Raw genomic sequence first — 14,075 nt, forward strand, 5'->3', positions numbered from 1 at the left:
ATACTTATGACCATGTGATGTTTCAGTTTTTCTTTTTTTATTAAATTTGCAAAAATTTCTACATTTCTGTTTTTTTCAGTCAAGATGGGGTGTAGAGTGTACATTAATGTGAAAAAAATGAACTTTTTTGAATTTACCAAATGGCTGCAATGAAACAAAGAGTGGTATGAATACTTTCCGTACCCACTGTATATAGGGTTGCAAATTGGCCATAGCGTATTTGTGCACGTCTACATTAATTTATTTAAGCTGTGTGAGCCCATTTCGGTTGAACTGGGAGAAAGTGTCATGTAAACGCCAGACTTTGCAAAAATGTTGCACAACTCAAAGGTGCAACTTTTTTTTTTAATTCTATATACAGTGCCTTGCAAAAGTATTCGGTCCCCTGGAACTTTTCAACCTTTTCTCACATATCATGCTTCAAACATAAAGATGCCAAATGTAAATTTTAGTGATGAATCAACAACAAGTGGAACACAATTGTGAAGTTAAATGAAATTTACTGATTATTTTACATTTTTGTGGAAATTCAAAAACTGAAAAGTGGGGCGTGCTATAATATTCGGCACCTTTACTTTCAGTGCAGCAAACTCACTCCAGAAGTTCATTGTGGATCTCTGAATGATCAATGTTGTTCTAAATGCCTAATGATGATAAATATAATCCACCTGTGTGTAATCAAGTCTCCGTATAAATGCACCTGCTCTGTGATAGTCTCAGGGTTCTGTTTGAAGCACAGAGAGCATCATGAAGACCAAGGAACACAACAGGCAGGTCCGTGATACTGTTGTGGAAGAGTTTAAAGCCGGATTTGGATACAAAATGATTTCCAAAACTTTAAACATCCCAAGGAGCACTGTGCAAGCGATCATATTGAAATGGAAGGAGTATCATACCACTGCAAATCTACCAAGACACGGCAAACCCTCTGATCAATCTTCTTGTTTGAGATGAAAGTTTAGAGATGCAGCCAAGAGGCCCATGATCACTCTGGATGAACTGCAGAGATCTACAGCTGAGGTGGGACAGTCTGTCCATAGGACAACAATTAGTCGTACACTGCACAAATCTGGCCTTTATGGAGGAGTGGCAAGAAGAAAGCCATTTCTCAAAGATATCCATAAAAAGTGTCGTTTAAAGTTTGCAACAAGCCACCTGGGAGACCCACTAAACATGTGGAAGAAGGTGCTCTGGTCAGATGAAACCAAAATTGAACTTTTTGGCAACAATGCCAAACGATATGTTTGGTGTTATGAAAGGCAATTCAGTACCACAATGGACATAGCGGTCAGAGCACATACAGTGATCTGACAATAACCCAAAATCATAGAACGAGCTCTGAGACGTGGGAACTCTGCAGACCGCAATCCCTAATCCTCTCCAAACAACACTAGAGGCAGCCGTGGATTGCGCCTAACTCTGCCTATGCAACTCGGCACAGCCTGAGAAACTAACTAGCCTGAAGATAGAAAATAAGCCTACCTTGCCTCAGAGAAATACCCCAAAGGAAAAGGCAGCCCCCCACATATAATGACTGTGAGTTAAGATGAAAAGACGAACGTAGAGATTAAATAGATTCAGCAAAGTGAGGCCCGACTTTCTTAACAGAGCGAGGACAGAAAAGGTAACTTTGCGGTCTACACAAAACCCTAAAGAAAACCACGCAAAGGGGGCAAAAAGACCCTCCGTACCGAACTAACGGCACAGAGGTACACCCTTTGCGTCCCAGAGCTTCCAGCAAAAAATTAGACAAGCTGGACAGAAAAAATAGCAAACAAATAGCAAAGAAGAACTTAGCTATGCAGAGCAGCATGCCACAGGAATGATCCAGGGAAAAGCAAGTCCAACACTGGAACATTGACAGGAAGCCAGGATCAAAGCATTAGGTGGAGTTAAGTAGAGAAGCACCTAACGACCTCACCAGATCACCTGAGGGAGGAAACTCAGAAGCCGCAGTACCACTTCCCTCCACCAACAGAAGCTCACAGAGAGAATCAGCCGAAGTACCACTTGTGACCACAGGAGGGAGCTCTGCCACAGAATTCACAACAGTTTGGCGTAAAGGCAACACAGCTCATCACCCTGAACACACCATCCCCACTGTCAAACATGGTGGTGGCAGCATCATGGTTTGGGCCTGCTTTTCTTCAGCAGGGACAGGGAAGATGGTTAAAATTGATTGGAAGATGGATGGAGCCAAATATAGGACCATTCTTGAAGAAAACCTGTTTGAGTCTGCAAAAGACCTGAGACTGGGACGGAGATTTGTCTTCCAACAAGACAATGATCCCAAACATAAAGCAAAATCTACAATGGAATGGTTCACAAATAAACGTATCCAGGTGTTAGAATGGCCAAATCAAAGTCCAGACCTCAATCCAATCGATAATGTGTGGAAAGAGCTGAAAACTGCTGTTCACAATCTCCATCAAACCTCACTGAGCTCGAGCTGTTTGCCAAGGAAGAATGGGCAAGAATTTCAGTCTCTCAATGTACAAAACTGATAGAGACATACCACAAGCGACTTGCAGCTGCAATCGCAGCAAAAGCTGGCACAACAAGTATTAAATTAAAGGGGCCAAATAATATTGCACGCCCCACTTTTCAGCTTTTGAATTTCCACAAAAATGTAAAAAAAACAATAGATTTCGTTCAACTTCACAATTGTGTTCCATTTGTTGTTGATTCTTCACCAAAAATTTACATTTGGTATCTTTATGTTTGAATCATGATATGTGGGAAAAGGTTAAAAACTTCCAGGGGGCCGAATACTTTCGCAAGGCACTGTAGCCACTCCAGACCTCACTGGTAGCCTTCTAGCAGAATATGAGCGTGAAAGGCTGCAAACCATTCTGTGTTAGCAGGTTGCTGGATGCAGTAACGGACAGGAGGCAGAGCAAAGTTTAACGTTAATTTTTATTTGAACAAGGGAATACTCCTCACAGGGAGAGGAAAGGAGAGGCAGGGGTATGGCAGGTGACATGAGCACAATAGGGGTGCTGAGGGTGGTAATGGGGGCAATAAGTATAACAACTGTTCATTAAGGGTTAACTTATCAGTTTGACAGTTTCCTGACTGCAGAGTCCTAGGTTCAAACGGTGGTGCCAATGCGGTTAGCATGTGATGAATCCGGGGCCCTGCAGGCGTTGATGATCCCGTTCCTGGCAGTGATGCTGAGTCCTCGATGTCTTGCACGGGGTCCTGAGTCCTGGTTTCGGGTTGCAGAGTTAAGAGCAGTCTCCAACACTGCCGGGCTTAACGAAGCTCGGCAGAAGTATGCGGGTGAGAGAGGGAACAGTTCTCGGTGAGTCACCCGGTATTTCTTAGGCGGCACACATGCAGTATTTACTGGCCCGCAGCATTGGTTACCTTGAGCAGCGGGTTTCAACGGGCAAAGAGCAGTTCACCAGTCACAGTCTCTGTAAGTGACAGCAGGGATAATATAGCGCGGACCTACGCTGTCACGATGCTCAGAGGACGGAGCACTATACTTCCCTTGCTGCATGCTACCACCAAGTCTGTCTCCCTTTTTGCGCGCTCTGCCATTTTTAGCCTAGCTACGCCCCATGCTGTCGAGTGCAAAGGTCGGTCCGGGTTTCTAAGCTTTCCCCTAGACAAAGGTGACAGTCCCGACAGTTCCGGACCCAGTGCAAGAAAGGTACCCCCAGTCCCTCTTCTTACAAATGCACGGGTCACCATCAGAAGTGATCGCTGCCCCTGTAAGTCTTCTGGTTTTCCAATGAGGATTTTTAGAAAACACAGCAGGTAATAGGTAAGTTGAACCGACAGTACAGGGATCTGGAACTCATACAGCTTACACCACCATCAGCAAACTACACCACTAAACCTATTTTGGGGGGATTAACTGCATAAATACATTCACTGGGCATTGCACATGTGTATATTCCATTTATCTCTGTATTACCTGTGTCTGTATTTTATTATTTTCTATTGTTTTGTGCATGTGGTTCTTATTCAGACGTATTTGCCTCTCTGGTTACAAACTACAAGCAATTCCTGTGTGTCCTGCAGTCAATTGTTGCTGGGAGTCTTCCACTTTGGTAACCAACAAGAAGGTAGATGTAGAAGGGAATAACATATGCCTGCAGGATCAGACTACACACAGAGTTTATTTATGGCCTGTAACCATAGAGTCACATAAGTTTTGTATAGGAACAATATTCACAAAATGTATTTTTAAACTTTTTGTAGCAATAATGAATGTTTGCAGGCGTAAACATATTCTTTAAACCGCTGCTATAATTGCTGAGAAAGTGAAGAGGAAACAAACAAGCTTCAGTAATTAGCATTTTATATTCGCCTGTACAATTTACATGCAAATAAGATACTTAACTGTTATGCAAAAAGCCAATCCCAGTCATTGTTTTTGTGGCACTTTGCCACTTTCTCAAGGTATCATGCCATGCAGCACAATGCAGCAAAGCCATCTTTAGCTGTGACTTTCATAACTGCCAGCTACACTAATATCCCCTAGTACATTGCCTATTTTCTTCGGAATTTAATTTAACGTGTCATTAGATTTTTTTTAGGATAAGTTATCACGTGTATACATGGTCATTATGTGACATGTTTTTTTTTAACATTTTCACGCTTACCATATATACTCGTGTATAAGCCGGGCACCCATTTTTGCCATGCAAAACTGGGAAAACGTATTAACTCGAGTATAAGCCGGGAATGCATTGTCCCCTCATCCCTATCCTGGTATGCAGGGTTCCTCATCCCCCTCCATGTATGCATGGCTCCTCATCCCACATCCTTGTCTGCATGGCTCCTTATCCCCGTCCTTGTATGCATGGCTCCTTATCCCCAGTACATCATACAAGGCTGTGCCGTTTTGATTTCCTGAGCGCTATTAATTTGGGGTTCAAAAAGCATAGAAGAAATTGGATTTTGCTCACATGCTTCTGTAAACCCTTCACAACCTATGACATATCCCCCTTTGATGCGGGCTCCGATGCTGAACCTGCATCTTTTCCGACACATGACAGCTGATTTGATCTGCTGTCATGTGCCTCTAACAGCCACGGGTAGAGCCATGATCCACTCACGACTGTTAACATGTTAAATGCCGCTGTCAATCCCTTAAGGCCCCTTCACATTAAGCGATGCTGCAGCGATACCGACAACGATCCGGATCGCTGCAGCGTCGCTGTTTGGTCGCTGGAGAGCTGTCACACAGACCGCTCTCCAGCGACCAACGATCCCGAAGTCCCCGGGTAACCAGGGTAAACATCGGGTTACTAAGCGCAGGGCCGCGCTTAGTAACCCGATGTTTACCCTGGTTACCAGCGTAAAAGTAAAAAAAAAAAACAGTACCTACCGCTGTCTGTCCCCGGCGCTCTGCTTCTCTGCACTCCTCCTGCACTGACTGTGAGCACAGCGGCCGGAAAGCAGAGCGGTGACGTCACCGCTCTGCTTTCCGGCTGACCGACGCTCACAGCCAGTACAGGAGGAGTGCAGAGCACAGCGCCGGGGACAGACAGCGGTAGGTAAGTATGTACTGTTTTTTTTTACTTTTACGCTGGTAACCAGGGTAAACATCGGGTTACTAAGCGCGGCCCTGCGCTTAGTTACCCGATGTTTACCCTGGTTACCAGTGAAGACATCGCTGGATCGGTGTCACACACGCCGATCCAGCGATGTCCACGGGAGATCCAGCGACGAAATAAAGTTCTGGACTTTGTTCAGCGACCAACGATCTCCCAGCAGGGGCCTGATCGTTGGTCGCTGTCACACATAACGATTTCCTTAATGATATCGTTGCTACGTCACAAAAAGCAACGATATCGTTAACGATATCGTTATGTGTGAAGGTACCTTTACATGATCGTACCGGAAGCACGTCACAAACCCTACCCACCAGCACTCCTGTCACATGATCACAGGGCGGCGATGGGTTGGCATGACAATGCGGGGGGGGGGGCTGAAGCCCTGCTATGTGTAGCACAAACGATCAGACAATCGAGCTTCAAGTCTCCTTGAGACTATGGAAGCAAGTAAAAAGTAGAAAAAAATGTTTTGAAAAATGTAAAAATCATAAAAGTTCAAATCACCCCCCTTTTAAATTAAAATAATAAAAAAATACACATATTTGGTATCGCTGCATTCAGAAACGCCCGATCTATCAAAAAAGAAATCCGTAACGAGAAAAAAAAATCAATAAAATGCAATAACAGGCGATCAAAACATTGTAAGCCCTCATCCAGTCCCAGATCCCATAAAATGGAGACCATTTTTTAACCACTTAAATAAAAAAGAACCTATACAAGTTTGGTATCTGCAAACTCGTAATGACCTGGCTAATTATAATGGCAGGTCAGGTTTAGCATTTAGTGAAAATGGTAAAAAAAAAAAAAAAACAATTGTGGAATTGCACTGTTTTTTTGCAATTTCACCGCATTTAATTTTTTTTTCCTGTTTTCCATTACACGATATGGTAAAACAAATGGTGTGGTTCAAAAGTTCAACTCGTTCCACAAACAAGAAGCCCTCACATGGCCATATTGACCAAAAAATAAAAAATGTTATGACTCTGGGAAGATGGGGAGCAAAAAATGAAAACGCAAAAATGGAATATCCTAAGGTTATGAATGGGTTAAAAACAGTCTGGTATGGATAGCCATCTTGCTCAATGCAGAAGACAGACATTAGTTAGCACCACCTTCAGTAAAAAATTAATATGCAGTTATAAGTACATTGTGGCTGCAATACTGACATATGTGCAAACACTATGCAAGTCAGCAATTAATCGGTACATGAATTCTTTTATAGCTCCACGTGTAAAAAACATGAGGTAGTTAGTTCACAGGTTTAATCAAAATTGCATTAGTTCATCCTCCAGTGATCAAAAAGAGGTCAACTTGTCCCTTTTGATTGTCACAATTCAACAGACTGCAAAATCTTGTGGAAAGGTGCTTGCAGGCTACATTAGCCTTATGCTCGTGATTTTGGAAACACGATATCCATGTGTTCACGTACATGCAATATGGTGTATTTGGGATATACTCTATTTAAAGCACCACCCTGTTGTTTCTTTTTATTTCACCGCCTGAACTAAGTGGAATCACTAATGTATGTTCCCAGCTCCTACCAGGAGCCGTCTTCTGCTCTTCACCGCGCCACTTTGGTCCCATTCCACTAGCTTTCAATGTAAGTCACGTTTTGGTTCTCATAGACTTACATTGAGACTTGACTTCCTGTCGCACAGCAAACGCTGGAGTCATAAGACAAGTCACCACGTGCAGGAGACAACCGGAATGGCGCCGAATACAGCAGAAGATGGCTGGTAAGTATTCTACTACACACAGGAACATACATTAATGATGCTACTCCGGTATTGAAATACAAGAATGCCAGAGTGGAGCTTTAAGATTTTGGTATAAATGATATGTTTTAAAATAGATTGACTTAGTATATATAATGGTCATGTGGGATATAAAGAATAAATGCAAAATCGAATATTAATGGAACACATTTGATCTCTTATAGACTATTACTGTTACTGATTAGTAAATTCCACTTGATCCTATTATTTTGCAGCAACAAATACGAGATGCAGAGCCCAACACATGAAATTGCCCTCTGTTCACTGAGAACTTGCCTCTAATAATAAAAGATCTGGCAGTTTCAAGATTTTAGAGCAGTCACAGAATGGTCAACTATGAAGCAGCCAACTTTGGGATCAGAATAGTCATTCAGTTTAAGAGACTATGATTGGTTTAAGATTAAAGAGAATCTGTCATCAGGTTTTGCTATGTAATCTGAAGACTGCATGAGATGGGGTTAAAACACTGAATTCAGGGATGTGTCACTTATCAGGCTGTGTGCGGTTGTTTTCTTACAATTAAGGTTTTATCACTAGATACTATCTGTCACACAGTGTCAAGGGACTGTGGGCACCTGCTCGATCCCTTGAACTCGGGGCACCCTAGTCTATTTCTGTGTAAGATCTTTTGAAACTCTGGGTGTGGACCCTCAGATCCACGGCAACGAACCTCCCAAGGGCGAACTGACCAGGTGGACCACCCCCTATACAGGGAGCGTGAGGGGCAGGCCCAAGGGAGACTATCATCGCAGAAACTGGAACCCGGACACAGGCAGTAGGAAATACTAAACAGAGAAGCTGGACATAGGACGGACATCTCTTATAGTGGCCATCTCGGGTGTTAAAAGCAGTTTTCCATTTGTCCCCAGAGCGAATACGAATTAGGTTGTAAGCTCCACGAAGATCCAATTTCGTGAAAATTCGGGCTCCCCTCAGGCGATCAAACAACTCAGGAATGAGGGATAACGGGTACTTGTTCTTGATCGTGAGATTGTTGAGACCACGGTAATCTGTTATGAATAGGTAATTCAGAACCACAATGGACCTTGAAGTTCAGAGCACACAAAGTGACCTGACAATAACCAAAAGACATAGGACGAGCTCTGAGACGTGGGAACTCTGCTGACCGCAATCCCTAATCCTATCCAACCACACTAGAGGCAGCCGTGGATTGCGCCTAACGCTCCCTATGCAACACGGCACAGCCTGAGAAACTAGCTAGGCCTAAGAAGGAAAAATAAGCCTACCTTGCCTCAGAGAAATACCCCAAAGGAAAAGGCAGCCCCCCACATATAATGACTGTGAGTTGAGATGAAAATACAAACGCAGAGATGAAATAGATTTAGCAAAGTGAGGCCCAACTTACTGAACAGACCGAGGATAGAAAAGATTGCTTTGCGGTCAACACAAAACCCTACAAACAACCACGCAGGCACGCAAAGGGGGCAAAAAGACCCTCCGCACCAACTAACGGTACGGAGGTGCTCCCTCTGCGTCCCAGAGCTTCCAGCAAGCAAGAAAAACCAATTAAGCAAGCTGGACAGAAAAAATAGCAAACAAAAATAACACAAGCAAAACTTAGCTTATGCAGGAAGACAGGCCACAGGAACGATCCAGGAGGAAGCAAGACCAATACTAGAACATTGACTGGAGGCCAGGAGCAAAGCACTAGGTGGAGTTAAATAGAGCAGCACCTAACGACTTCACCACATCACCTGAGGAAGGAAACTCAGAAGCCGCAGTACCACTCACATCCACCAACGGAAGCTCATAGACAGAATCAGCCGAAGTACCACTTGTGACCACAGGAGGGAGCTCTGCCACAGAATTCACAACAGTAATCTATACAAGGACGAAGGGACCCATGCTTCTTCTTAACGAAGAAAAATCCCACACCTGCCGGGGAGGAGGATTTGCGAATAAAACCTTTGGATAAATTCTCCTGGACGTATTCAGTCATGGCTTGAGTCTCGGTAGGAGACAACGGGTAGGTTAGACCTCGGGGAGGAATAGAGCCCAGAACAAGATCAGTTAGGCAGTCGTAGGGTCGATGCGGAGGTAAAGTCTCTGCTTCTTTCTTATTGTAGTCATTCAGGAAAGACAAATACGAAGAAGGTAAATTTGAAGACACCGAAATAGGATGAGAAGGTATTCTTGGCAAAACAGGAAGCAGACAGTTATTTTGGCAGAAGAGTCCCCAACGCTGTCAATACTAGGCTCGTGAGTCCTCAACCAAGGAAGTCCAAGAAGAAATGTGTGGGATAAAGAGGGCAGGACATAAAAGACGATCTTCTCACGATGCAGGATTCCAATTTGAAGCTCCAACTCTTCAGTTATCAACGTATCGGACTCCCGCAGAGGTTGGCCATTGACTGACGCAATCTGTCGTGGAGTCTCCAGGGACCTGACCGGAATCTGCAATCTCCTAACCACCTCGAGTTGGATAAAGTTCCTGGCTTCCCAGGAATCTTTATAAGCAGAGTCAGAGAAACGTTTATTACCCATTTGTAAAAGATCAGAAAGAGTGAGGGGTTGAGAGGGTTTAGGGATACCTAGGGAGATCTCTCTTACATGCCCTAGGTGGAGGCATTTCCCGGCCTCAAAGGACAGGAACGCAAGAGATGAGACGCACTACCACAATAGAAACAGAGACCTTGAGTAAGTCTCTCTTTCCGATGTAGTTCCATAGGCTTAAGATGATCCACCTGGATGGGTTCTGGGGCAGAATTAGCAGAAGAAGACTCAGACCGAAGACGGGAAGAATTAGGAGAAACAGGAGGAAGTCGAGGAAATCTCCTCTCTCTAGTGGATTCTCGAGAACGTTCTTGAAAACGTCAGCCAATGCGGGTTGCCAACGAGATGAGATCCTCCAAAGAAGTCGGAGCATCACGACCCGCCAACTCATCCTTAATACGAGAAGAAAGACCCCGCCAGAAGGCTCCCACCCAAGCCTCATTATTCCATCCTAATTCGGATGAAAGGGTGCGAAACTGGATGGCGTATTGGCCCACCATAAGTGTACCTTGTTGAAGGTTGAACAGAGAATCGTGGTGGAAGCCAAACGACCCGGTTCATCAAATACTTTGCAAAAGTATCAAAGAAGGTGGAGAGTTGAGAAACCAGGGGTTCATCCAGCTCCCAGAGGGGATTAACCCACACCAAGGCCTCACCCTCTAAGTGAGAGATTACAAAAGCCACTTTAGAGCCGTCAGTAGAATACTGCATAGGAAGTAACTCAAAATTAAGCTGGCATTGATTTAAAAACCCTCTACACAATTTAGGATCCCCACTGTAGTGAGGAGGTTTAGCCAGACGGTGAAGTGGGTGAGCAGCCGAGGCCTGAGGAGAAACGGGGGGCAGAAGATTGGAGGGCGCGAAGACGATCATCCACAGAAGCCATAAAGTTTAGAATATGAGCTTGAGTGTCCCGCTGTTGGGCCAGCTCCTGTTGGAGACTTGCCAACTGCGAAGCGCTCCCAGGAAGCCTACAGGGATGAGAGATGAGATTCCAAGGTTTTCAAAAAGGACATTATCCTAGACTGATTCTCCCTAAGGAACAATAGTTCCTTCTGGGTAGGAGTCGAGGTACCAGCGGGTTCCATGGCCTGTCTGTTCTGTAAGATCTTTTGAAACTCCGGGTGTGGACCCGAAGATCCACGACAACGAACCTCCCAAAGGCAAGCTGACCAGGTGGACCACCCCCTATACAGGGAGCATAAGGGGCAGGCCCAAGGGAGACTATTGCGGCAGAAGCTGGAACCCGGACACAGGCAATAGGAAATACTAAACAGAGAAGCTGGACGTAGGACGGACAGAGCGGGGTAAGATGTGGTATAGTTTGATATATGTAGAGAACAGACAGGACCAGAGGAGCACAGGGAAGGAGAAGACACAAAGGAAGCAAAGCAGGACGGAGGCACCAGACCGGATACAGAGAGTACACTGGGAGAACTGGACTGGACGAGGAGATAAGGAAGCCTGGGAAGGGCAGAGAAACTGAACTGACTGGTCAGAGCGGAGACTCAGAACAGGCAGCACAAGACGAAAGTGGACCTGAGTCAAAGGAACACAAATGACAGACAGGCAAGGAGCGAAGGAAGGAGTTACCTTAAATATATGGCATGCTGGGGAACTTCCGGGTCATGGTCCTCCAGGAAGACAGAGATGAGATACAGAGCATCTGTAAATCACAAAGAGGAAGTGTGCGTGCGCAGAGGAGAACTGGAGTGGGCGGTGCGCACGCGCACACGACGAGAACCAGGGAGCGAAGAAGACTGAGGGAGAGAGCGCGCCTGCAAGAGGAGCATGCCAAAACTGGTAAGTATGAGCGGAGATGGCGGCGGCAGACCCGACCGCAGAAGCGACAGGAGGAGCACGCCGCAGTAGGTAAGTATGAGCGTGGATAGCGGTGGTGATCCCAGCAGCAGGCACGGCCGCAGAAGATGCGGCCGTGACACCCTGTTCCCTGGATTACTCCTGAAGGTGGAGATGATGGGTTCTTGTTCCTATATGTGTTCCTAACTTAACCCTTATCTGATCCCTCCCCCACCCAGGGAGCTGAGGGGCCGAAGTGTATAGGAAAACACTAACCAGACAGACAGAGGTAAACAGATAGGGAGAAAAGAAAACTACAATAATACAAATACACTCATAAAACAACAGAGTGGGAAACAGGAGGTGTAGGAAGGTGAAACCAAGTGTGAGAGAATAAGTATAAATATGCAAACAAACTCTACACAGTTATCTCCAGAAAAACTCTCCAACCACTAACTCCAAACACTGAACTTTCTCCTTCCACCTACCTTCAAACCAGGAAAAAGAACTATCACTGGCAACTCCAAAGTGCCAGTGGAGAGCACATACAGTATACTAGAGGGGAGAGGCCAACACAGAACAGCTGAGACAATTCAGGATGGCAAGCTCCAGGAGATCAATTAACCTGATTGCCATGACAGCAAGGAAACTTGCACTGTTTAATAGGATGGTAAAACAGTTCTAATAAGTGCAGGAATTCGTATAACCAGATGAGGTAATCTTAAGGCCCCCATCTGTCATGACATTATCATTGCCCTGACTAGCTCCCTCTTGCCAAGTTGTCCAGCTCTGCCCCCTGATGTGATAAGCAGCTAATTGTCAATCAATAGACTATTTACAAAAAGAGCCTGATGTGGGTGGGAGCAGCTTTCTCAGCATGATACATCTAAGAACTCTGATTGTCACATCTACTGTACCCTGTAAACTAAGTGATACATCATTGGAATCAAGGTCTCTTTTTATACATTATGCTGTTTTCAGATAAAGCAGCAAAAACCCGATGACAGATTCACTTTAATGACAAAGATTCCTGCAACTAAAGGGCCCCATACACATTAGACTAATGTCAGCTGAACCTGCCGATATCGATGTGTTTAGATCACAGTCTAATGCAGGGGTCCCTAAGCTATGGCTCGGGATCCTCAAGTGGCTCGTCGGCTCAAGATGTGTGGCTCACAACTGTCTGCTAGTTTATTACATTAGTAACTGGTCTATCAAGCTGTTATGAAGAGAATTTCCATATATGACTTATGAGTAGCTCTATACACCCAAAAATACATACAAAAAAATAAAAATGTTCTCCAAATGATTGGATACTTGTAAAAGAAAGACAAACAAGGATAGTCTCTCCTGGTCCAAAGCTGGCTCCCCACTACAGCTCTGGTCTCTGTGTTTTGGTTGCAGGGACGACTTCCCAATTATAGTGCACATCACCAATTCAGCCAATCACTGAGCTCAGAGGCTCTGCTAATATACACGTCACAAGCTGCTGACTGAGATCAGTGATTAGCTGCAACGGTGATGTGTGCTGCAGGCAAAACACAGCGACCAGAGCAAAGGTGCGGATCACAGAGAAGCTGAGTACCTGATGGGTTTGGTTTTTTCAAGTATCCAATCATTTGGGGCTATTTTTTTGAAAGTGAAAAAATATTTTAAATAATCCACACAGTGAACTAAATAAAAAACAAACCTAAAACAAACTCTGAAATTGCTGTTTTTCTTCCATTTTTCCCCCCAAAAGAATTTTTGCAAAACATTTTTATCATATGATACATTAATAGATGTTATTAGAAAATAAAACTAGTTCTGAAAAAAAAAAGCGATCGTGCAGCTATGTTAATGGCGAAATAAAAAAGTTGCAGCTCTAGCAATGCAAAGCTGAAAAAATGAAAGCAAAAAATAATGAAGAAGTTAAAGAACACGTGAAAAGGGACAACTACCATTAGATCACAATGTATCACACTTGCCTTTATGATTTGTCCTCTTCCGGGTTTTAATTCTGGATCAGGCTGCAGCTGCCCGGAACGTATGCCTGAGCAGTTAATGATGACATCTGCCCCTAGTGCCGCCAGCTGGGGATTAGACACAAGAACCATCGATATCCTCATCTTGTTGCACATTTTACGATGGCTCATACAGTGCTAATAGTAAAGTTACCTCATCAAAGCTTTTGACAGTCTTGTGGATAAGCTTGACTCCTCGCTCTTCTAATCTACAGAATAATTCCAGACAGAATGAGGCAAAGGCACATTGCTAATTCTGCATCTCTTCAGCAAACACAATATTTAAAGGGACTCTGTCACCTGAATTTGGCGGGACTGGTTTTGGGTCATATGGGCGGAGTTTTCGGGTGTTTGATTCACCCTTTCCTTACCCGCTGGCTGCAATATTGGATTGAAGTTCATTCTCTGTC

The 14,075-nt window shown here is 44.5% G+C and overlaps 1 protein-coding gene across 5 annotated transcripts in view; it reads right to left on the reverse strand.

Moving 5' to 3' along the window:
* DAO (D-amino acid oxidase) overlaps nt 1-14,075 on the reverse strand; it is a 102,180-nt gene that overhangs the window by 16,230 nt on the left and 71,875 nt on the right. For all 5 annotated transcript variants that reach the window (XM_069759709.1, XM_069759728.1, XM_069759717.1 and 2 more), the window contains 2 exons: nt 13,820-13,874; nt 13,630-13,734 (listed from right to left, as the gene is read on the reverse strand). In XM_069759709.1, the coding sequence (XP_069615810.1) occupies nt 13,630-13,734; nt 13,820-13,874 (160 nt within the window). The remainder of the gene's footprint in view (nt 1-13,629; nt 13,735-13,819; nt 13,875-14,075) is intronic.

This window comes from Ranitomeya imitator, chromosome 1 (assembly GCF_032444005.1).
Source record: "Ranitomeya imitator isolate aRanImi1 chromosome 1, aRanImi1.pri, whole genome shotgun sequence".
Classification (NCBI taxonomy): Eukaryota; Metazoa; Chordata; class Amphibia; order Anura; family Dendrobatidae; genus Ranitomeya; species Ranitomeya imitator.